Below are 24,623 nucleotides of genomic sequence, written 5' to 3'. Positions count from 1 at the left end.
CAAGGTAAGCCAACCAGAGTGCTGGCATGGAAATCTTGAAACCAGAATGGAGAAAGAAAGCCAGTCAGTCCTTGAGTGATTTACTGTAGGAATGGAAGCTCAAGGTGGATTTATATCCTAGTTTCCTACAGCACAGACTAGAGAAATGAAGGGAATATTTCTACATAAAAAGGAGGAAGGAAGAAACTGGTACATAGGAAGAATTGTATGTAAAAGAAATAGAAGGTCCGTTCTGAGAGCATCTGTGTCTCTGATCCCAGGCTTTCCTGAGAACTGGTAACATTTGTGTTCTCAGGTTTCTGTGAGACATCCCAGTATCTGTAAAATAAATCTCGTTTTTGCTTAATGCAGCTAGCGTGATTTTCTTCCACTTGCACCTAAATGATCCTAAACAATAATACATCCGCCCAAGGTGACTACTCTGAAGGTCACCTTCATTTTGGTGTAATTGAGGCTACACCCAGAACTCTCCAGAGAACCTGGGTTTGTACCTGATAGTAAAAAATATAGGCATAAAGGTATTCATCTGGGATAATACCTAAGATGCTCAGTTCTCAAAAATGGGGGGAAAAATGATTTAGTAAAATTGTAAGAGATCAAATTCTGAACCATACATAAGGCCACGATCAGTAGAAGAATTAATGAAAGAGGTTTAGCCCTGACATTACCAGGCTCAGTCTCCAGTTCAGCTCTGAGATGCTGGCTTCAGGGGGAAGAAAAACCAAACCAAACCACCTTAGGCTTCCTTTAATGAGTTCTGCAAATTCAAGTCCTCCCCTATCCCATGAAGGAGCCAGACTGCAATAGCCAACCTTGATCAGAGAGAGAAAAAAAAAATAAAAACAAAAACCTCTAAGACAAAAAAAAAAAAAAAAAAGAATATAAAAGACAAAGCTCCCTTCTGAATCTTTTTGAGAAGTCGTAAGCCACTTTTCCACTCTCTCGACAAAGCAATCAGGAGACAAGCTTCCCGGGTCAGGCAGTGATGGATGAGAAAGATCTGCGGGCCAGGCTGGGAGCTGCTCCCAGGAACAGCAGCGTGTCATCCCTTTACACGCCCAAGGTGCTTGCTGCTCCTTCCCTCATTGTCTAAAATAGTGCGAGAAACTGCCTTAACCAGCACTTCCTTGAACTGACAAACGTAATCCGGGGTTAGTGGTTTCCTCCTTATCTACAAAGAAAATTTACCAAAAAAAATCAGGAAGGCTTGCCATGCAAGTCATGCGATAATTACTGTTATGGCTGGAGCTAATATGGCTTTAGACTCCAATTTTCGAAGGGAAAACGAGGCTGCCCATCTGCTCTGACTGATACTCTGCCCCAGCGGACAGAAGACCTGAACCTTGGACCAGGTTGCAGAGGGAAACTTTCAAGAAAATGCCAGCATGCAAAGCTTTCGCCTAATCAAGACCTCCTAGGATGGGACCTTGCTGTCAGTCCAGAGACCTGAAAATGAGTATTTAGGTAATATTAGCCTTTCAGCTTCCCTTATGATAAACATCCTTTGTTCTTTTATTCCCCCTTTGTTGGATCACTGCCTTCACAAGTTTGACTTTAATTGATTCTTGTAATTGGCCTCTGTAGGGTGTGAAAGTGCAAAATTCCCCACAGGTTAACAAGAGAAACAGTAGTCTGTCCAAGGAAAGGGCCAGAATGCAGGGCGGGGTGGTCATGAGAGGGCTGTGGTGGGAGCTTTCCTTTGAGTTAAGACCCTCAGAAAATATACATTCTTGTTTCAGTTAGTTAGGGAAAAAAGAATAACATCATGGTGTAATTCTCTTGATATAACAGTTGAAGTGGCTAGAATATCGGGCAGTTCGTACGCCCTAAATGCATGTAAGTAGGAGACCATAGGTACTCTTTTCATAAGAGTTCTCTTGCTGAGCTAATCAATCCTGCCTTAAAAGCTAAGCACCTTCAGGAAAGAGATTGGGGGAAAAACCTGTGAAAACTTAGCTCTTATCCCTGGCTCCTGAAATCAAGGCTGAAGCCCCAGCTCCACCAGCAACCATATATATGTGACCTTGAACGAGTCACTGAGTCTCTCCAAGCTTTAGTCTCCTCATTCAAAACCATAAAACAGAACACAAGAAAGAACCAATGCCTGCCTGCAAGATGGACTGCTACGTACTCATCCATTCATTCCTTCACCCAGCGATCGTCACTCCCTGTGGTGACTGCAGTAGACTGTTTGTATACAATCCTGGGGCACAAAGAAGCAGCTGCCTTCAGTTCTATCCGGAGGCATTGGGACAGGGTGCTCAGGGAAAGCAAACGGGAACTTGGAAGATGCATCATGTCAACCACGCCTAGGCATCCATGTGAGAAGAGCAGGCAGTCCAGAGAGCTGTGTGAGTTGAGAGAATCAGGCTGGGGCTCCGTGAATGGAGCCTCCCCTGGGGAGGACTGCTGCAGCAGCAGAGGCTGGAAAGGGAGGCCGGGCCCTGATCACGCAGTCTTAGAATCAAATGAGAGACTGTGTTGGGAAACGCTTTCTAAATGGCAAGTTGAACATGAATGTCTGCTGTCATGATTACATCCTTTCCTCTTTCCTCCCTGAATCTCCTTAATGCGAAATTCTCCCATCAGGGCTTCACCCAGAGAAGCTTTGAAGCCTTTGGACTTGAGCTTGAAACTGGGCTCTGCATCTTTGTCACATGAACCTTGATTTCCCCATCTTCAAGTTGGGGATGATTGTGCTTATTCTACAAAAAAAAAAAAAAAAGTTATGGACGGTGGAGATCATTTATATAAAATGCCTGGCACATTCTAAGTGTTCCCTAAACGGTAGCCATTAGCATATTTTTATTAGCAATAATGTATCTGAAGTGCCAGGATCAATGCCTGGCACAGAGGAGATGTTAATAAATCCCTTTCATTGCCCTTGGAGGTTAGAAGGGCAGCTTCTTGATTAGCCTTACTTGAGAAGGGTTCAGAATTCCACTTCCCCCAACAATTCGCCTCATCTGAAAATTTCCACTCCCAGTTGTTCAGTGGGTCATGGGAAAATGTCTCCAAAGTGTGGTTTTCAGGCAAAATGGTTTTATGCTCTGAATATGCATTGGAAACACACACACACACACACACACACACACACACACACACACACACACACACACACAGAGCCAGGCAGCATTTCCCAAACGTCTGTGACCACAGAACACATTCCTGTGTAGAGCTGAACTCAGCTGGGGAAAAGGCAGATTAGGGCTTGATCTGCAGGAGGTCCATGTGAATATTTGGGCATCTTTCCCAAGAGGAGATAAAACTTGAATATCTGACAGTAGTAGTGATGGTATCTATAATTCAATGTCCTCTATATGCTTAGAATGTTACATGTGTTATCTCATTTTATTAATGTTTATTAAGGTCTTAAGATAATAATCGCCACGCTTATTAACACTGTGTGCCAGGAACTTCTCCAAATATTTTAATAATTGTTCAATCCCTGAAACAGCCCTATGAGGAAGGTGTCATTAGTATCCCCATTTTACGGATGAGAAAACTAATGCACAGAGAGGGTAAGTGATTTGCCCAAGGTGACAGCTTGTGAGGGGCTGAACCAGGAATCAAACTCAGGAAGTCTAGCTCCAGAGTCCGTGCTCTTAACCACTGCATTACGTATCCATCAATTCAGGGACCCACTGCTGAGCATGTAAACTGAGGCACAGAAGAGAGGCTTCATTGGGAAATCAAAGATGCTCATGAGAACCATGATAAATACACAGATTATTCTCCAAAGTTCCTGGGCAGAGCAAGATGAGATGCAATCACTTCTGGAGAGTTTGTTATGATGCAATAAAGAACTCAGGACACACAGCAGGGAGCTAGTCTCACCTCCACAGGGCTCTGGGAAATTCACAAGAACGTGTCTATCAGACACCTCTCAACAAAAGAAGCCCCTTATCCTGCTTGAACCAAACCCCTCGTTTGACATGGCTCCTCTGGAGTCTAGCCAGGGTACTAGTCTCAGGAACGTGGCAAAGAGACCCGCGGATTGCTGCCCAGACCTTCCCTAATTGGACAAAACCTGCCCAGGGTGTGAGGTTCACCCCATTCTCCCTGCTCTCTTGTTTAGCCGCTTCCTCATTAAATCACTTCTAGGTCCACTCCATTTACTGCATACAGTTTACTGCAGGGCCAAGCACAGAGAGCAGGTGGCTTGTGCCTCCAAAGCCCGAACGCCCACTTACTGCTTTTTAATGTCACAAATGAGCCAATAGGGTTCCTTCATCAGATTTACAAAGCCACAGATTCAGTCCTATGTCTGGTTAAAATACTTTAGACCGCAAAATCAACTCGGTGGGACTGGAGCCAGGTGCCCTGTGTCATTGTCACTGACAGCACCTGGCGGTGGCTTTGTTTATCCTCCCACAGGCACAATCACACTAACAGAACGCGGAGGGCTTTATTACTTTTCCAGCACACTTCCTTGTCTTCTCGGGGAAGAGAGGATTTATGGGCGCTCCAGAACCCACAGGCCCTGAGATCCACCCCACCATCACTCAGCAGGTGCCAACGCTCTGAAACCAACAGGACACCAGCCCCGGTAACTGAAGCTCAGGCTGGAGGCCTTGCCAACTTGCCATGAAATAGTTTACCTCCTATGGTCCAGTCAAATGATAAACTATCACACGGCCACACACACACACACACAAATGACTAGAAAAACTGTAGGAGTATAAGACAATGTTTTGATGTAAGAAAATTAAAAACAGCAAAATTCAGAATGGCCCATATACCCTGGACCCAGCTGTGCAAAGTATTTATGCAAGTTGTACATAATAGGCAATGTGAAAGCTATTACCCTACTCGCATGTTGGAAAAAGAATTTTTTAAATTATTGCATACGCTTTTTTTTATTTGATCACTTTGACCAACACTGTATAAGATTTTGAACATAAAGGAATCACATATTCCATGATAGCTTTTATAAAGCAAGGGCATTAATAGTCATTGATTATGTACTACATGCCGAGATATACACACAATATTGCAATTAACCCTCAACACAAAGTTACAAGTTGGGTAGTATTATCTCCTTCTTTCAGATAGCATGAAGTGACTTGCTAGCAAATGACTATAGCAGACAGAATTATAGCTCCAAGTCTTTACTTCTTCTCCAATAATAGGATCATACATCCCTTGGCCATGTAAGCTTGAGGTGCCCCTTTCACTCCGAGTTCAGCCAGCATGACTTGTTTCGACTGATGGGATCTCAGCCCATGGGATGCAAGCAGAGACTTTGAAAGTACCTTTGCAGTCAGACATGTTCTCTTCACCTCTGCCATCACCAGCCTACTCTTCCGGTTCCAAGGAGACACATGAAGCAGAGCCACCCCAGTTGAACCAAGCCCAGATCAGTCCACCCCCTACCCATCCAAACCCCACACTGTCCCACAGACACACGAGCTAAATTGCTCCTTATTTTTTATGTGCTACTGAGATTTTGTGATTGGTTATGACTTAGCATGCTTGTGGCCATGGTTAACTGAAACACTGACTATATCAGAATTTGAACTCAGACCTCCCCAAATCCATAGTCTTTTTTGTGCCATACTGCCACACAATCTAAAACTTTTACTAAAACCACACTTGATCTGTAGGAAATTGGGCTGAACCGAATGAGATCTGAATAAGGTCGTCTTTGTCATCCTTTCTCTTTCCCACTATGACCGCCCACACCCAATATCCAAACTGGGCTGGTGCACATCCTACAAATGACAAGTTCTTTTAAACCTATTTCAATGCATGTATTTCCCTGAGCTTCTAAAACTGGGCTAGACATGACTGGGAAGTTATTTTGCATAGGAATGCCTATTAGGTAAACAGAATCATAGTCATTAAAGATCTAGCAGAGAAATGGTTGAATTGAGAAATAGCTAAATAAATTGTGGTACATACAAATGATGGAATATTATCCCTCTGTTTTATGTAAAAAAGCTAAATATGTATGTGTGTATTTGCTCATTTTTGCATGAGCATAGAGAAAAGTATGGGAAGGCTGCATTTCAAACTATAACATTGGTTCCCTCGGGGTGAGTGGGGAGCACAGGTGTGAGTGAAAAGTCATCAGCAGCTAGTTGATACGTCTTTACATTGCTTTGCTTGTTGCAACAATCTCATGTAACTTTTAAGCCATTATTTGAGAATGTTTTCTCCTCCTTCCCCTCCTCTCTTGGTGCTCCCATTATGCGTGTGATGGTGTGCTTACTGGTCTTCCACATTTCCCGGTCAGTCTATTCATTTTTATTCACTCCTTTTTCTCTCCCTTCTTCATTTTGCATAGTCTTTATTGAGCTATCTTCAAGTTTAGTAATTCTTCTTTCTACCACTTCACATCAACTCTTGAGCTCCTCTAGGAAAGTTTTTGTTTCAGTTATGTACTTTTCAACCCTAGAATTGCCACTTCATTCTGTGTCATAATTTCTTTCTCTTTATTAATAGTCTCTATTTGAAGTAATGTTGTCATGCCTTCTTTTACTTCTTAGCTCTTGGTTTCCTTTAGTTCTGTGATCAGATTTATAGTAGGTATTTTGAAATTGGTTGCCGTTAAAGCTGACATCTGATCACTCTCACAAGCAGTTTCTATTTGTCTTCTTTTTCTCCTGGTGCAAGGGTCATACTTCCCTATTTCTTTATATGCCTCATAATTTTTTCTTGGGAACCAGACATTTCAGATTACGTATTATAGCAACTCTGGGTACTGGTATTCCCCTCCTCCAAAGCTTTTTCTCATTATTTGCTTGTTTATTTTTTAATGACCAGTTAGATTTTAGTGAAGTCCATTTCACACACACGCACACAGAGGGCGCTGAGCTGCTGGTGTTGTTTCTCAGGGAGGTGCAGACACAGGGGTGCCCACAGTCACCCTAGGATGACAATGGCATTGGGAGGGCTCCCGTTCTCTTTCCCTGACCTCAGCTGTTAAACTCTACTAATTACTCTATTGCTTCTGACAATGCCCTGAGGCATAAATTGCTCTGTAATCTAATCCAATTAAATCATGACTCTTTTGGAGGAACAGTTTCTGAAGTTCATCTCCGATATTTGTTCTGACATCAGGAGGGCTCCTCCCAGCTGTCACTCCCCAGTTCTCTCCTGCAAAGTAGCCTGCCTACAGCCTAAACTGTGTCTTCATTAAAGCCATGAATCTCCACCCAGTTGCCTTTCACCACCACCTTCACTGCTCTTGAGAGGGTCCTTAGGTCTGAATTTCTTCGCGCTGCATTACAATTGGAGCCAGTTCTTTTGGGAAGAGATTTGGAGCTACCTGTTTTATCACCTGCTTCTCCCTCAAGCAAAGTCTCTGAGCCACATCGCTGGAGCTGGAGGAGAGGAAAATGGCAAGCTTTGCTCTGGGTGATAACCTGGTCTGTTTGCTGACCGCCTGGTTGGAGGTTGAGAGGGAGGTACAACCTGCAGTCCTCAAGGCTTGCTCTCCAGGCATGGAACCACCACCTCACAAGCCCAGGCGAAGGCAACAAGGCCCTTATATTCACTACGTAGCACACCCAAGGGAGAACACTGCCCCACACGTGGGGACTGGGCAGGAGAAGGGAGCTCCACCTCCAGCACGCTCACCTGGGATGTAGCCTCAGCATCAGGTAGTTGGCGGCAGGATGAGGAATGCTGAAGTCCCTCTCCTCCTGGGAAGAAAGCCCTCGGACTGGAAGCAGGGGGAGAGGGCGCCTTGTGTTCCCGGCTGCAGCCACTGGAGTGGAGTCTCTAGCTGAGCAGGAGTCATGAGAAAGGCCGTGGTTGTGCTTCCAAGACAACAAACTCTTTTTTTAATAGAATTTCTGTAAATTTTCTTATGGTGTTTTTTCACTTGTAGTTTGCGCATAGGACCATTTCCAAAGGTTTTACATGGTTGGGCTTTTATTCCTAATTTTCACCAGTGTCACTGGTGAGTGGATCAGTGGCGCCCCTTGTGCTGCTGGGCCAAACGTCTGCGCCCAGTCAACAGACCTTAGATGACAGACAGTAATTAATGAAGACGTAAAGTGAAAAGCAAAAGATCTGCACGATTTTTTTCTCCAAACCTGACCATTTTTCGATGTGGAAGCTGAAGGCCCAAAGTCAGGGGTTCATCCTTCCTCTCCTTATCTTCCCCTACAGCTGGGGTGAGCCCAGGCGGACCCAGAGACAAGGCAGGTGCAGTCCTGGAGGCAGATTAGGGGAGGATGATGGGAATCTTCATGTGGTCCAGCTCATCCTCTCTGGTTCGGCAAGGTAGCTCCCATGAAAGGGGTATTTTATCCACCAGGTACAGAGACCCCAGAGATGCCAGCCAGCTCACACATCACTGTACAACCAACTTCCAGGTTTCCTGAGACTTATTACATGCAGTCATTGCTCCTTTAATCTTACTTTACTAAAGATAACTCTGCTTTGTTTGACAAAAATGCATCTGGAGTACAGAATCTTAAAAGAGAATGTGCCCAGATGGTAGCAGTATTTAAGGAAATACAGTTTACCAATTTGGGAATATGTAACCCCCTCTGATTTCATATGTATGATTTTCCAAGCCCCCCTTTTTGCCTGTACACTGTTCAAGTCGCCAGAGCAGAGTTGTAGTGTAGCCATGGCAACCAGGAAGCCTCCTTATGCTACCCACCCCCCTACACACACGCACACACTTCACACGCTTACCCACCAACCGTAACTCACTCAAACTCCAAACATCATTTATATTCAGAAAACGAGTTTAAAATAACAAATCCCAAAGTTGTATGAACCACCACATGTTGTGTTTTTGTCACTCTGTCTAATTACCATTCACACCAAAGGTAAAAACTATAAATGGGATTCGGGAGCAGATTGCTTTTGGTTGAGGACTTCCTTCTTAATAGAGAGGAGAATGGGGGACCTGTACGTTCCCCCACTCTGCCAGGAAGAGAGCTGAAACTGAAGGTGGCTTCAAAGACGTTCTCCGTCCTGATTGTTTTCGCTTTCCTTGCAGTAATAATTATTCTTGGTTAATAATGTTGGTTTTTAAAGCAGGCAATTAGTGCTTCCAACACTGTAATTGAATTTCCCGAAAGCAAAGACCGGCATTCTACAATCTGGGTCCCAATTATTTGACCAAGAACTGAATCTCAATGGCAAGAGGCAAAAATTCCCCTGCATTTGCTTTCGTTGAGCCACACCTGGTGGAATGTCTGGTGCTCATGCGACTGGATCCAGGGGGACATTGATGAATAGATCTCCATTCAGGGTCAGGAGACCAAGACAGTGAGCAGATCTGTAACGCATGTCTTGAAACTAAACCCTGGAGAAATGGAGAGTCTTTGGTCTAGAGAAGTGTGTGGGATTTGAAATCCCAAAGTTTGTGTATTAGGTCAAATCATCTCTGAAGAACAGAGGAATTGCCCCTGAAAGAGGAATATTCTTAACCAGGGAGATACGTGCCCCAGGCATTTGCCACCCCTCCAAACCAAAAGATGGGAAAGTGTCCTCACTGTTCTGGGGACCCCTTCTGCTCCTGGTCCCTGCAGTGACGTGTTATGTGCAAGAAGTGCCCTAGGGGGGCGATTCGCATCTCCTTCTCACTCTCAGACTGTTCTACCCCCAGCCTGGGTTTCCCCCGAGTAGAGCCTGAGATGAAGGCAAGTGTGAGAGTAGTTTATTTGGGAGGGTGATTCCCTCAGGGAGCAAGATAGGAAGAGTGAAAAGAAAAGGCAAGAAGAAAATCCAACGCAGAGATGCACTTGCATTGTCTAACCGGTCCTTGTTCTTGAGCCACTTAATGATATAGCATCCCCTGAGAAGTCATGGAAAGTGTCCCCAAGTCATCTGGGTAAGACAGAGGAAGGCATTTATCCTGGGCTTCATCCCTGATAGGTCCAGGGCTTCCCCACAGGGCATGAACTCCCTCCATGTCAGAGCTGAGCATTTGTGGGTACCGGGCAGGTGTACCCTGATCTGGTATCAAAAACACCGGAGGCAGCAAGTGAGGTCTGAGTCAAAGCTCGTGTGAATTGATTGCTCAGCAGCCATGATTGAAACAAAGAGGCAAGGCGTAGAGGATTCCAGGTAGTGCCTCGAGGTACCCAGTAAATCCATTAGAAGAGTTAACAGTCAGGGCAGAGGGCAGGTGGACGAAGTCCCAGACTCCTCGGTCACTCCTTCGACATGAAGCGGTGAAGACTTCACTGTCTGTTTCTGACCCAGGGATGCAGTTTCCCATTTCCTTCTCTAGCATCTTCTCCAACAAGATGGAGAGAAGGTCATACTGAGCTTGATTTACATTCGTCTGAACCTGCCGGTGTCCTCAGACATGGCTCCTCCTCCCTCTGCCCTGTTGGGATACACAGGGCTGACCCAAGCCTGTGATCTATGATTCTGCACCTTCTCCTGGAGGATTCAGGATCTCTGAACACACTCCATCTGTTTTCTTCGAATTTCTCATGCTGACCTCTTTCTCACTTCTGTGGGCACCACCTGCTGTATCCTTCTGACCTGGCCCCATTCCATGTCCTGGCCTCCTTCTCACCTTCTGTGTTCTTCTGCCCCCATCATCTAATTCATTCTCTCTCCTCTTCCTCCTATTTTATTCAGACTAGGTTTCCCCGGGGAAAATCCTATATGCAGTGTAAATTACTTTGGAGAATTCGATGCAAATGCAGCATTGATTTTTAAGCAAGATTATGTAAATTGTGGGTAGTCTATTCGTTTGCTTGCCAAAATTTCTTTAACAAAATTACGAAGTTGAAGTTCTTTCATATGAGGCAGGCCAAAGAAGGCAAATACATAATGATGAAACTGAAAACAGGTGATACTAAAGTGTTCTGTTGGTGTCGCAGGCATTGCATCCTGACTAAAGGAAACCTTAAGGCCAGACTTTTGGAAGAGACACAATTTCTGCTGAACTTCACCCAGACTTCTTACATCTCTTTTCCATGTAAGAAACCTGAAACTCCTTCAGCCACTCTTCCGAGGGTGCACGGCTTACCTCTGCATGTTTCCACGCTTTCCGTAAGTTGGGTCTCATCACCCGTGTTTCTTAGGATTTTTCTCCAGGCTGTCAGTTAAGATTTCCAGTCCCATTAGGAGTCCCTCCTGGTTATCTCCAGAAGTTCACAAGCAGCGCCACATGCTTGCATGTCTGTTTCCCTCCTGTTCTCTGCGCCCTGGTTCCTCACTTTGATGTTCGCCATCCCCCCCAAACATCACTGTCTCCATCATCAGGGCTGCTGCCCACAGTCCCACAGCCTTCTCTCCCGTGGGGCTCCCATGACAGTCCAGGGAGGCGGCCGGTGACCCACCTCTGAGACGACATTGTCTTCCTGCCCCTCTTTGCCCCAAGCCAGTGAGCACGTCTGATCTCTGCTCCTCTCCAGCCAAAAACAATTCTGCCATGCAAACCAAGGGCCATCTCAGGAAGCGCACCAGGACTCACACTCAGATGCGTTTCCACATCCTTCGCCCGTCTGTCTTGTCTGGTCTTCCTTCTCTGCATGCTCATCTTTAGATGGGGAACATTCCAGAGAAGCATGGTCCCCTCAGTCCAGACTTAGTCTACCCTGATTTTTCCACTATGCTTGCTGGTGCCCTCTCTACCCATTTGGCTTCAGGGAGAATCATTTTTACTGAATAGATGAAACACAAAACACTTTTTTTCCTTTAGAAATAAAGATTCAAGAAAGGCAAAGAGGGGGTGCACCTAACACTTACAGGCACCCGAGGAGAAAAAGGTGGCTCAGTGAGGTCCCCCACTTGCCCAAGCTTACCCATCTGATAAATGACTGGACCAGGATTTAAATCAGTCTGTCTCTCTCTCCCCACCTCTCTTTCTCCCTGATTGTCATTTTTCCATAGTTCCTTCTGATGTAACTAAATGAAGTTTTCTGTCGCCACTTTGTGGGTATCTTAGTTAAGATCTGACTGTAAAACTAGACTCCGTTTTCTCTGTGGGTACTTCCTTTTTCTTTTTTCTTTAAGTCAGCCCCGAGCCAAGGTTTCCTTCCACATAACACTGACAGATCACCTGCTGCGTTTTCCTTCAGCAGGAGCCACCGGTGAGGGATAAGCAAAGCACATCCTGTCCAGTGTCTCAGAGTGAAGCGTGTCTAACCTTGCATGCACTCCTTTCCCCACATCCTACCAAGATTCACACGCACAAGATTCCATTTCTGTGTTTCGCTTTGTATGCCTTCCTTGGTGGACACTGATCTCATGGTAGAAAGTCAGAACTTGGAGGGACCTTATAGCCACTTGTCCATATATTCTATTTTAAAGATGAGGAAATTGGAGTTAAGTAACCAGCCTGAGACCTCCCAGGCTTTCCCTAGGGTCACACGAATCAGGGATGGAGCCAAGAAACTCTGGGCTCCCAATCTGAGCTTCTCCTCGGGTATCTGACTGCCTTTGCGTGGACCCGTTGCACTGAAAAGATTTGCTCCCATGAGCTCAGCTAGGACAGTGGCTACATGTGCTTACACACGGTTAATGCCAGGAGCCACCTCCCATGTGTGGGATTCAGTTTTTGAATAGACACATTGCAAACGTACAAAGCAGGGCTCCTGCATTCTTGCAAACTCCTGCAAATTCCCAGTCACCCCCAGAGGGTTTGCCTGTATGAAACTACCCAGCAACAGTAAACGGCGCAGGACGTCTTAAATAAGCGTGGGTTAAATGCCAGACGTCTGCTAGGATGGTGCTAGACGTCTCCACACCCAACATTTAATAAGTGTTTGCTAAATCTGAATCTATTGCCCCGCAATTAAGAAGTCCTTCTGTTTCAGTCTTGAGTGTATTACAGAGGATTAACGAATACCCTGGGCCGTCAAGAAATTGTCTCCTAGAATCATCTCCGCATTCGGATGCATCCTAGAGAATACAGGGGAAATGCGTGTCGTTTTGCAAAAGCTGTCTCAGTCCTCTTGACAGAGACCAGGACCAAAGTCTAACTAACCACCCTTGGAGTCAGATCTGTTTTACTTCAAGGTGCCTACTGCCCTCTAGTGTTATGGGAGTGAAGTAAAAAGGATGCCTGGTAGAATCAATTACACAAAGTTTTTCCACTAATGGTATGTCTCAGTAGCCCCAGCAGGTCCTTGGAAAACACCACTAGAAGACAATGCTGCATTGGGATTAACCAGGTGTGGCTCCCAAGGGGTCTATTCAGCCAATTCACATTGGTACTTCCATGCTTGTTAAAATACTGAAAAGCTTCCATTCCATTTGGCAGAAAGCCACTACCCTCACCCCTCTGAGTACCTACACCACTACCCCAGAACCAGGACTGCCTCCTGGACCCCCCAAGGGCTCCCCACCATCCAGTAACTGAAGCTTTCATGCTTGGCAAAGTTGGTGCCTCCGAGATCCTGATCCAGAGCTATGACTGAAGTGTTAGGTCGCCATTTGAATCAATCCAGTGATTAAATATTTTGAATGTGACACCTAACTTCTCACCACTCAACTAGCACGTTCATTCATCCATCTATTCATCATTTATTGACACCTACTATGTCCCTGATACCAGGTTAATCACAATTCATGGGGGAAAAAAAGGAGGGCTCTCTACTAGATCACAGTCCCGTGGAAGCCTCTGAACTTAAGAAGACATCTAATTTGGTTAATATTGTCCTAGTGACCTGGAAACCTCTGCAGTCAATGACTGAGTGACACCCAGGCTTCCTTGAGAAAAACTCAGTGGGATGATCATGCTCTAACTCCATGCCAGGTGACGAGGGGCCAGACCTTGGCTCTCGCAACAGCTCTTTGGCTTTTGGTGAGTTCCTTTACCTTTCTACATTTCAACTTCCCCATCTCCAAAGGGAAGAAACAACACTTAGACCATTAGATTATTACAAGGATTAAAGGAGAAAGTCTTTATCACAGCCTGGGTCATACAGTAGGCTTTCCACATGTGTTTGCTCATATTTGGATCACAAAGGTTAAAAATTTATTCACTAAATCAAACGTTTCTACTTTAATACGCTAAGGAACAAAAAAGCTTAGGTCATCAGAGCAATTCCACTTTCCAGGCATGGTCAGATGGGAAAACACTTAAAGGGGAAGGGAAACTAGAGCATGAAAAATATGAAGAGAAAACAAAAATGACTTTGGTCATTTCACACTCACAGCACCGGTTTAATCATTCAGTAAGTGCATTCACTATATATGGTATTATTTACAGACGTATTCCAACAGCGATGGATGGACGTATGGTAAAAGATTATCCAGCCGGCTGTCAAGTTGTTGTAAACCAGGTAATGAGTCCCTTTGCCATCACCTGCAGACTTTCTTTTCATGCCTGGTGGCACGTGGCTCTGTGTCCTCCTAGTGGCCACGGGACTGAAGGCTTGTCAGTGTAACACAAGACTGTGAAACAAACCCGCTTTTCATCATCTCCACTAGAAGGTGCTTCCGTGGAAAGATGGCGGGCTTCTGAGAAAACATCCCTGTCGTCCACTGGCTGTGTATCAGCACGTTTCATCAACAACCATGGTGTTACAAATGCCTTCCATGCCTATAAAGTATTCTTCACAAATCTTAGAGTACTTCACAGGACCACATCAGATATCTGGCAAGACTGCCTTTATTAATTTTGTTCCCAGAACCACCATTCCAGCAGCAAATCGCCATACTGGGCATTACTACTCAGCCTGTCAGATGGACGAGCTGGAGGAAGTGTCTCATCCAGTCAAAGGACTGAGATAGCCATGTCTGTAGCAGTGACATAAAAATAAATATTCAAAACTGCTAATCAAACACTCAAGGAAGGCCGTGAATAGTCACCCACATCCAGATACCTTTGACCTCTCCCCCAAAATAGCACCTCTCAGCTCCCCTCCCAGCAAAGGGAGTAAACCTCTTAATCCTCCAACATTATTATTGGGGTTCAGAGGTTTAGTTTGGACTTTCCAAATTTAACCTGCTACTTCGGAATTTTTTAAAAATGTAATAAGCATAAGTCAGAATGGAAAGATGGGCCAACAAACTTTAAGAAGTTATCTTCCGAACACCTTAACCTACTTTATGTACTTAACCTATCACGTCAAGAACAGAGCAGTAAGAACAAAACATACGGATGCTCTCTTGGTCTCTTAGGGTTGGGGACCTCCAGGATTTAGATGGACCAAAAAGCTGGGACCAAATCTTATGCAGAAAAAAAATAAACTTAACCTAAAACTGGAAATGCACAGATCCGCTATTTTAACGTTTGACCTACTTGAAATGTAGCAGAATTGACAAATCTGTGTTTAACTGCTTGATAAATATTTCACATTTTAAATTTTTAAATATCTTTTAGATTTTATCACATAAAGTAAAAACAGCCCAAATTAAAACTACTTCATGGCATGTGTATTAAACAATAAAATAGTTTTCCTATGTATATGATGTGGTGGGTATTTTTAAAATTTGTATATGTCACGAATATCTCCATCTTATCTTCCCAAAATATAATTTTTAAAAGCTGAGCTACCTATCAAAATCATCAATTAAACTTACGGGACACACCTCTGTCTATTCAGGACCACCTATAAAATGTTCTTTTCCTGCCTCACTTTTACAACCTAGTTTCTAGTATACATCTCAGCAATGTTTCACCTATATTCTGATTGCAAATCTTTAGCTTCTCATTTGATATTTCAACCGTAGAATGCAGGTTTCTGAAATTGTCCTTATTAACAACCATTAGTACATGTACTAGCAAATTAGCTGTTAGTAATCCTCTGCAAACATTTGTTAAAGTTGCATTCTCCCGACCTATCCAGACCAACTCCATATTGGAGAGAAAGCTGTTATCATAGAATACATTTTAAAGAAGTAGAGTCTTATCGCTTCCAAATATTTCTGAGGTCAAAAGAATTTGCTTTGTGATTCTTTGGAAGAAACACTTTTATCAATGAGTCATTTATCATTTGTTCATCAATTGCTTATCAATTGTTTTTCTGAGCATTCTTAAAGTAATCCTTTGTGATATAGTTCAAAGTCTAATTTTCCTAGAATGCCATTTTTATTGCCCTTTTGTTCATACCCTACTGAAGTCACACATGCTGATTAGAGAAATCTGAATTACTGAGATTATGTATTGTAGGTGAGAAGTGGACAGGACAGAACAGTTTTCAGTAGCTTGCTCTCCTGAGTGACAGTCACTGGGATTAAAGAGACCTCCCTACCTAATGAAATTACCAAATGTGGTGACCACATTAGCTTGGGGTAAGGGACAGCTCCTGAGAGACCTCTGCTTTCTAAAGGAACACATACTTATGGCCTCTGAAGTGTTGAGATGTTTGAAGGCAACAGGACCAGAAATGAATGGACATCCAAGTGTGTGTTTTCAGGTAAGATGACAAAGACTCCTCACTCCCCTGCTCATGGCTTGAACCTTTCAGACGGTGTATTCTGATCCTGCCAAGCAGATCCCCTGTTCATCCTGTAATTGGCAACAACTCTAGCAACTTTTATTTCTCCATTTACCTTGGTGGATAGCTCTAGTCTCTGTTTCACTTCATCATTATTCCTTTTGGAAAATTTAGTGCTGTCACAAAAGCCATGCATATAAATCTCCCCACCATGCTTCTGCAAATTAAATAAAATGTGCTTTAAGCTTGCCTATAATGCAAAGGTTCCATATGATTTATTTCCACGCTATTCCTAGGGCTGTGCTGATACACGACTCAGCTACCCACAAAACCCCAAAGTTTGACTGAGGGGGACAATCCCTTAGAGGGATGGACCTAGTACATTATGGGACACATGCAGCCATTCTGCAAACACAAGTTCAATGAAGTCTAAGTGAAGGACTTTCTCGCACTCTGCCATTCTCTTATCTAAAGGAGAAAACTTTTCAAGAGACATCTCTATGCCAAGTTCAAGTTGACTGTCAGCAGCTCAGATTTACACTTTATCATCCTCTGTACATCCCTAGGTAGTGCCACAAATATATTTGTGTCTATAAAAATCATGACCACATGTAAATGGGCAAAACAGAGCCCACTGACCCCCAGGCCCATCCTCTGCTGGGCCGAGAGAGGATTAGAGGTCGACAACCAGACCTGGGCTTACAAGGACAAGACCTGAGTGAAACCAAGCCATTCCTAGGGAAGGGAGTGTCTTCACTGACACTCTTTAGTTACTGATGTAGTTGATTGTCTCTGTCATCTTCTTTTGGAAGATGGTGATCGTTTTTCATGGGCTATTAGTTTTTGTGAGTTTCTTTCTGATTGGGCTGGTTGTCAATTATCAGGGCAATAGAACTTCTCCAACAAATCAAATTGGCAGCTTGTTGGTGCGGCTCAAAATATGATCCAAGGACTGACAGCATCCACGCCACCTGGGAGCTTGTTAAAAATGCAGATTCTCAGATTCCACCCAGCCAGCAGTGTGAGTTTTGACACCCCTGCAGGTGATTTGGACACGTCCTAAGGTTTAGGAAGCACCGTTCACCTCTCCTTTCTCCCTTAGAGCCAAGATCCTCGATTTGAAGGAGGGTGGCAATGTTCCCAGGTAAATGCCACATTTCCCAGCCTCCCCTGCAACATAGAGAGGTCAATGATATAGATGTGGGAGCAAGAAGAAGAGGCATCCAGGAGAGCAGTTTGAAGGGAGACTGGCTCAGCTGGGAGGTGCAGCCCCTTTTGCCTCTCGCCCTTCCTTTGGCTTCCCACTGAACTGTGGCTGTGAGGATCAGCACTCCAACAGCCAACTCAGTCCATGAGGCAGCCTTGATGATGAGAATGGCACTAAAAATTGAGGAGCCTAAAGGCAGGAGTCCATTTCCAATAACCAGATCACACCAGCCATGGCTTTCTTCCCTCCAGATTCCCTTCATAGGAGAGAGAAATAAACCTTAACTTATTATAAACATACTCTAAACCTGCATGTTTGGATCTTCAGTTATATGCGACCCAACCTAATCCTAACAAAATCCCAAATAAATGTTGGGTCAGTGTTAGCTCAGATGCCCCCTAGGAAAGCCAGATGGCGAGGTGGAAACACCTTTCCCAAGACTACTTGCCCCATTAACCAATGTCCTGCTTGAGTTCCTGGCCCCCAACCGTTCTTCCATCCAAAACTTTCTTGCAAAGTCGATCAAGTAAAAGCTGATTAAGTTCTGTAGAAAATGAGCAAGTATATCTTTTCCCTTACCCCTTACCTGGTTTTTAAAGATAAGAAATTGGCACATCCTTTGATGAAAAGGAGAAATTAGATGGGGCAACCCCATTCAGAAATCCATATTTGACTGAAAAGAAGTAAGAATCCTCTTATGAACAAAAGGTGCATCTTACCGATTAGAAGATCATTGCACTTTGGGTTTGTTTTCTCTTGTTGTTTTATTTGTTTGTTTGTTTTGCCGATTTAATATCTATGCTGCCTACTGGCTGCAGGTAGAACAAGGCAGGAGGCATGACTGGTTTTTTCACCACTGCGTCCCCAGAACTGGGCAGAGAGACTGGCACACAGTAGGGGCTCAGTAAGGATTTGTTGAATAAACAGATGAATGAGTGGCTGGATGGATAAATACACATTCAACTTTTCATATTTATACTGGTCCTTCCAGTTATTGTAGGCAAAGCAATCATGTGAGCTTTCAATGACTGGCGTCGGGGGCGGGAGGGTAAGTGTTGGGCCCACCTTCCCATTCCTCAAAGACTGTGGGAGGCCCTGCAGTGGCATTATCAGTGACTGAGAGATTGCCCAGAATGAGAGAGGGAGAGAGAGCATCACTGTAGGAGTTGCAACCCACTCTTAGCACCACCTGTCGCCTTAACCACATCATTTAGCCTCTCAGGGTCCCTAGCATAGGGCCCCCATATGCAAAATAAGAAAGTTGAAGGAAATGATTCTCAGCGCTTCCTCCCCGGTGATCTAGTCAATCAAGGAACGCAGAAGAGATCTTAGCATCTGAAAATAATCTCTAGTCTCAGTTCTTAAAGGTTTGCTTACCATGATTTTTATTATTTTTTTTCATGAACGAACACAAGGTGCCAGGGAACCCTGGGAGTGAACAGGCACACCCCTTTCACTGTTTATCACCAGTAAAACAAAAGACCAAAAATCAGCATCAACAGATGACACAGTACAGTTGAGACCATTAAAAATAATTACTCCCAAACCGGGGCATCATAAAATACGTCGTGAACTTAAAACAGATTTGCTCAACGAGAGAGCGCCTCATCCCTTTTACGCTCCGCGGATGCCAGCGGGAGTTTCTCGGGGTGGCAGGTGAAAAGAAAAAGAAGCGCCTGGCCAGGAAGGCTGTACGGTATCCCCAATGACCTGCCACAGAGACGACTTCTAAAGAAGCATTTGTCTCAGCAAGAGCGACAGCATTTAAGAAGTGGCCAGGTCCCAGTGCCAGACAATCCTTCATGGGGAAAAGCTGCAGAGCACGGCCTTACCTTTGCAAAGGCCTAAGTGATGGATGAGATGGAAATGTCCTTGGTCGGTTAGGCGGTTGGTGTGAGGAGTCAGAAAGACAATGCAGAAGGCAGAGCTTGCGAATCACACGGAGTTCACCCCCACATTGCTACCGCCATCCCAACGATCAAAAATTCATCAGGTTTCAGATTCCCAAGATCCACCTGAACTCAAAACGCAGATTCTCACTGCCTTGTCAATTTCTTCAGCAGTAACTGCTCATTGAGTTCATCCCACTGGGGAATAATATTAGATGGGATGTGGTAATCCCGGTTGACACAATTCTCTTTTAGGAACCTAGCCGGTGTATTTCATGTCACAAGAAAGTATATTACAGCTATATTACACTGATCCTCTCATTACTGACATAGCATCTATGTTGGGTAACTCCTGTAAAACACTGCGAAAAACAGTAATACACAGCGGTATACTTATAAATTTGGGGAATCAGGATTCAAATCAGAGTTGACATGTCTTGCTTCCCTGTACAGAAAAAAAAAAAAGATGAATAAAGAGGCAGGGGGTTCCAGAGAAGCAGGGAAAACATTTTAACCATTAAAACTGATCTCAGCTCCAGGGTAGAAAGGTGTCATAAAATTTACTCTTTCCTCCTGTCCACTTTCTACTCCAAAGAATAACCAAAAGATGTCCTGAAGCTGTCCTGGGACCTAAGCACTTCCTCCAAACAGAAAATACACTCCACGCAGCCATCATTATCCTTCTTTAAATTTTTGAGGTTTCTGGTAGGAAACGTGTGGCACTTTACAGAATTGAGAGCATCACAAATCAATTCAGAGAACTGGTTTCTTGCAGACTGATGTTCATCTGGCCTCAGTAAGTTCACCGCCAGTCACAGGGGCTCATAGCTCACTGCCCCTTCCACGCAGGACAGTTCTGATGCATGCAATGTTGTGCCTGTTCTATGGAGTCAGGACTTCAGTTTGTTACTGACCTTTGTCAAAGCAGTTTGTTCCGGGTTCCCCACCCCACCCCCACCCCCAGTCATGCTTCACACTGGATCTCAGGAAAGCGTTCTCTTGCAGCACTAAAGGAAAACCTATTTGACACCCACTGTACCCCCTAATTCCCATGCCAGTGGCATCTGCTTCAAAAACCCTGAACTGAGACGCAGAGTGTAGGCTTCCCATGGGACTGGATCATTATAACAAATATGGATTGTGTTTTATGGCTTAAAGAAACAGAAAGAATTTACACTTTGCAGAACGGGAGCTACACTTCCCCATCCTGCCTTCCATCCCCCATGTTGTCCACCACGTTTTACGCTTGCCAACAAAGAAGGTGCCAGAGGCCACTGGACACTTCTCGTGTTGCTGCTGGGTGAGCAGCAATGTTAAATGCCAGGACTGAAGGATGCTGAGCTTGTGTCTCACCAGTGATCTGTGTAAGAGAGGAAAGCAACTCCTTCACCCACACGAAGAAAAGTGCCTGGGTTAAATGAACCACACCACGTGGGTTTGCTAAGTGCATCCTCCCGCCAGCAGGCTAAATGGCTGTGAGAAATTGTGCTTGGGCTTCGTTCAGTCAGCCCCAACTTCCTGGGACCTCAAACATCAAGTCCTCTCGAAATATGGCTAAATATGCTGGCAAATATTTGCAGATACCAGTTCTGCAAATTAAACTCAAATCCAGTTATGTACAAAGTTAGTTTACAGAATATCTATCCCATTAAGTTTCTTTGACTAGATCAAAATAGGAGTAAATATTAGTCTTAAATTGGCCACCTAATCATCACAGAAAACTTAGGACATTTGAGGGGAGAAAGGAGATACCTATAGATATTGCTCAAATACTTGGTTTCCTAAATCAGAGTATCTTCAATCCTATTGTGCCAATTTTCAAATGGAAACTATGATGATACTTTAAATGCAAAAATATATGTATCCTTGTACTTCAGTATTCATAGGGTGACGCTGACTTCCCGGCCACGTCGGTTTGTCAGGTCCTTGGGCTCTGAGGAACTTTATGAAGAAGCTGGAGTGTTTCTCGCCCTCAGATTCATTTTGAAATGCAAAAAAAGTCCTTGCACCTCACTTTGGGAAATGCACACCCCTTGCCTTAGTGTGCGCACCCACCGGAGGGGTTTATCTTTTCTCCCTGCCTTGGGCTGGGGACATCGGAAGTCAAGCATGCAGCTCTGTGATGGTTCTAAGGGAGAGAAGTTCAGGACACCCCCAAATCAGTCACCTGAGTTACTAACATATTAACAGCTGAAATGGGTGCTAAACTAAGGGTCACAAAATCAACTTCTCCTCCTCTGCTACCCAGATGTCCTCTGGACGGTGATGGGCAGGAAGTGTGGGCACATTTAAGGTTCCTGGACAAGGTTCTTCCAACATTTCCTTTCCCCAGAGGTTGTTCACATCAGGACCTGTTCTCGAGTCTCTGGCAGTCGAAGAGCAATCAGGCCACCCCCCACGAGAGAGGTGGCAGCCAGAAGGATGGGGACCACTTTGGTGATCCCAACAAAAGAAGCAAAGATGGTGTTTCCCAGGATGGCGCCAAATTTGCATAATCCATTGAGGATGCCAAAGGCTGTTGCCCTGTAAAAGAAGAAGAAAGCGAATCATTCTGAAAGACACGAACTAGACCTCCTTAGATGTGTGGGACTGGGTTCTTTTTTTCCCTTGTTGAGGAAGCAGTAGTGAAAGTGTGGGAGGGAGTTTTGTTTCCTAAATATAACAACACATTCTCAAATTTGGAAATACAGACTAACATAAAGATGCAAGAATGTGTAACTTCACCACTGAAAGGAATCACCGCTATTAACGTATTGGATTATCTCCTTCAAACTTGTTTCTTCTTCTTTTCAAATGTATCTCTTTTGAAATGTTCACAGGTAGTACATAAGTGCTGTGACATAATGAAAGAATGAAGAAGAATGAGGTGAAAGGATCAGTGGTTCCCCTTAATAACACCTCGACCCCCTTGTGGCAGGACTGCTGGTTGTCCCGAACTAGCATTTCTCCAAATGTAAGACCACATTTCCCAGACTCCCCTGCTTCTGAGTCTGGCCCCGTGACTAAGTTTAGGCCAAAGGGATGTAAGTGCAAGTGGCAGCCCCTGAGAAACTTCCTTAAGAGATGTCAAGAGTGGTCCTTTTGCTCTCTCCCGTTTTATCCTTTTTCCTTTCACCCTGCTTCCTGGAATATAGACGGTCTCATCTTGGATGATCGCTAAGGTCACGAAAGGGGAAGAACAAGGTAGAAGGGTCTGCAGTGCCTACCTTCCTAAGTCTACAGCTATTTGCGGGTTTCTATCACCCACGGCAGAACTTAATCCTAATTATTATTAATCACAGTTCCCAGTGATTACTATAGTTAACCATCTAACCTTTCTTGACTCCGCTTATATACAGACACAATATTCACCACACCTTTCCTCCCCAAATTAAGTTCAATGTCTCTATTTCATACACAAGTTTATTAAGAATGTGGCTAAACTGCTGTACTTTAAATTCTTTTTACACTTTTTCTGTGACTTGACTGAACTCTACCTCGACACTTTTCCACCAGCCCCAACCCCTATCTTTTTGTTTTCAGAAATGTCTTGGATATTCTCACATGTGCATTTTTCCAAATAAACTTTAGAGGAATTTTTTTTTCAAGTTCCCAGAGAGGGTAAAACAAATCTCACTGACTTTTGAATGGAATCTTTTAAGTTAGAAGAACACTAAGTATCTGACATTTTTGTAAGATTACGTCTTCTTAGACTTCAGTAAGATACCCCTGACATCTATGTCTTCTTTCATACGTCTCAGTAAAGCTTTATGCTTTTCTTTACATAAGTGTTTCACCTTCCTCATCAAATCGATTCCTATACATTTTAGGATTTCTTCCATTATTAAATGGATTTCAATTTTATTTTTAATTTTGACCTATTTTGAAATCTCTAAATTACTACATGAGCTTTATTATCGACCACGTTACCAAATTATTTCATTATTTCTAGTAGTCTCTCTAGTTAATTCTCTTGAGTTTCTGGGATTTAAAATCACATGCCATTGAAATAATGGTAACTCTTCTTCCTCTTATTTTTAATAAAACTTCAAAGTTCTTTGCTTCACAGAAGAGAGGCTCCAAATAGGGTGTTCTGTGCTTTCCCATAGCTCGCCGTATTCCAATACCTCTGTCTTCAATCTTGGAAATATCAGTAAGTTTCTTTTTTTTTTTTTTGCTGAATTGCATTTTCCTGCCTTCCATGCCACATCACATTCCTCTCTGGCCCAAGAGCCATTTACCTGCTGTCCTTAAAATTCCTCCTCCATGAGAAGAAGGAACTTGTAGGTAATGGCCTTGACCCTATGCCTGTAACCCAGGCCTCTCCCCACATGGCTTGCCCCAAATAAAAGCCAACCCAGGCATCCTTGCCACATTCTCCGCAAATGCCCTAGACCATCACACCTCGTGCCCACCTTCGTTTCTGCCCCAACCTTTGTTTGTCCAGTTCTTCACCTTTCACTTCATTTCCCACTGGCAGGCCTGTTCTCACCTCTCTGGATTGCATGATACGTGTGGTTTAGCCCTAATTCTTGTCTCCCGGACAAGGTTGGCACTAGTCCTTTGCATCTTGCTATCCACCCCATCCTATTAAGCCTTAACGTTCCCACTTCCAGACCTACGCCAGCCCCCAGGCAGGAGAAACTCAACAACCTAAGAGACCTTTGGTCTCTGGGACACCAGGAAGACTGAGATGGCTGTGGTGGAGGATCTGGGAGCAGGCAGACTGCTGACCACAGAAGTCCGAACAAGCCCCAGAGGGAAGCCCAGGGACGAGCTGACCTCTGGTTGGTGGGATACAGCTCCACCGTGATGACATCCAGAGCATTCCAGGCGGCAATGCTGGTCCCGCAGAACAGGCACTGCCAGCCGATCATGGCAGACTCACTGTTGCCAAAAAACAGGAAGAAACAGCAGACCGCCGAGATGAGCATGGAGCCACCTGCAGAAGGAGATCAGGGCAGAAAGAGATGTGAAGCCCGTGTCAGACAAGACCTGAAGGTACGGGTTCATCTCTACATGAAGAAAGCACAGCCTGCATCCCCACAGCGTCCCCCAGCCACGAGACTAGTCTTCTGCCTGGGTCATGTCACCAGAATTAGCCTCTAGGAAGGATTTTGAAATCCTCACTCTGTCGATTGTCGTCAGTCATTCAGGGCTGGGCATCAGGTGAGAGTCTATGATGTACCAGACATTGTTTTAGGTGCAACAGTGTCAAAAAGACTCTTA

At 44.4% G+C, this 24,623-nt stretch overlaps 1 protein-coding gene across 4 annotated transcripts in view; it reads right to left on the bottom strand.

Moving 5' to 3' along the window:
- Positions 1–18,894: 18,894 nt before the first annotated feature.
- SV2B (synaptic vesicle glycoprotein 2B) overlaps positions 18,895–24,623 on the bottom strand; it is a 156,674-nt gene continuing 150,945 nt past the window's right edge. For 3 of the 4 annotated variants that reach the window (XM_032468927.1, XM_032468925.1, XM_032468926.1), the window contains exons 12-13: positions 24,177–24,336; positions 21,755–21,938 (exon numbers count right to left, since the gene is read on the bottom strand). In XM_032468927.1, the coding sequence (XP_032324818.1) occupies positions 21,755–21,938; positions 24,177–24,336 (344 nt within the window). Of the gene's footprint in view, positions 21,939–24,176; positions 24,337–24,623 lie in introns of all 4 variants that reach the window. The other variant, XM_032468928.1, reaches the window with a different exon arrangement.

Source organism: Camelus ferus, chromosome 27, assembly GCF_009834535.1.
Source record: "Camelus ferus isolate YT-003-E chromosome 27, BCGSAC_Cfer_1.0, whole genome shotgun sequence".
Taxonomy (NCBI): Eukaryota; Metazoa; Chordata; class Mammalia; order Artiodactyla; family Camelidae; genus Camelus; species Camelus ferus.
The sequence above is the reverse complement of the archived record's forward strand: the minus strand, read 5'-3'. Positions and strand labels throughout refer to the sequence as shown.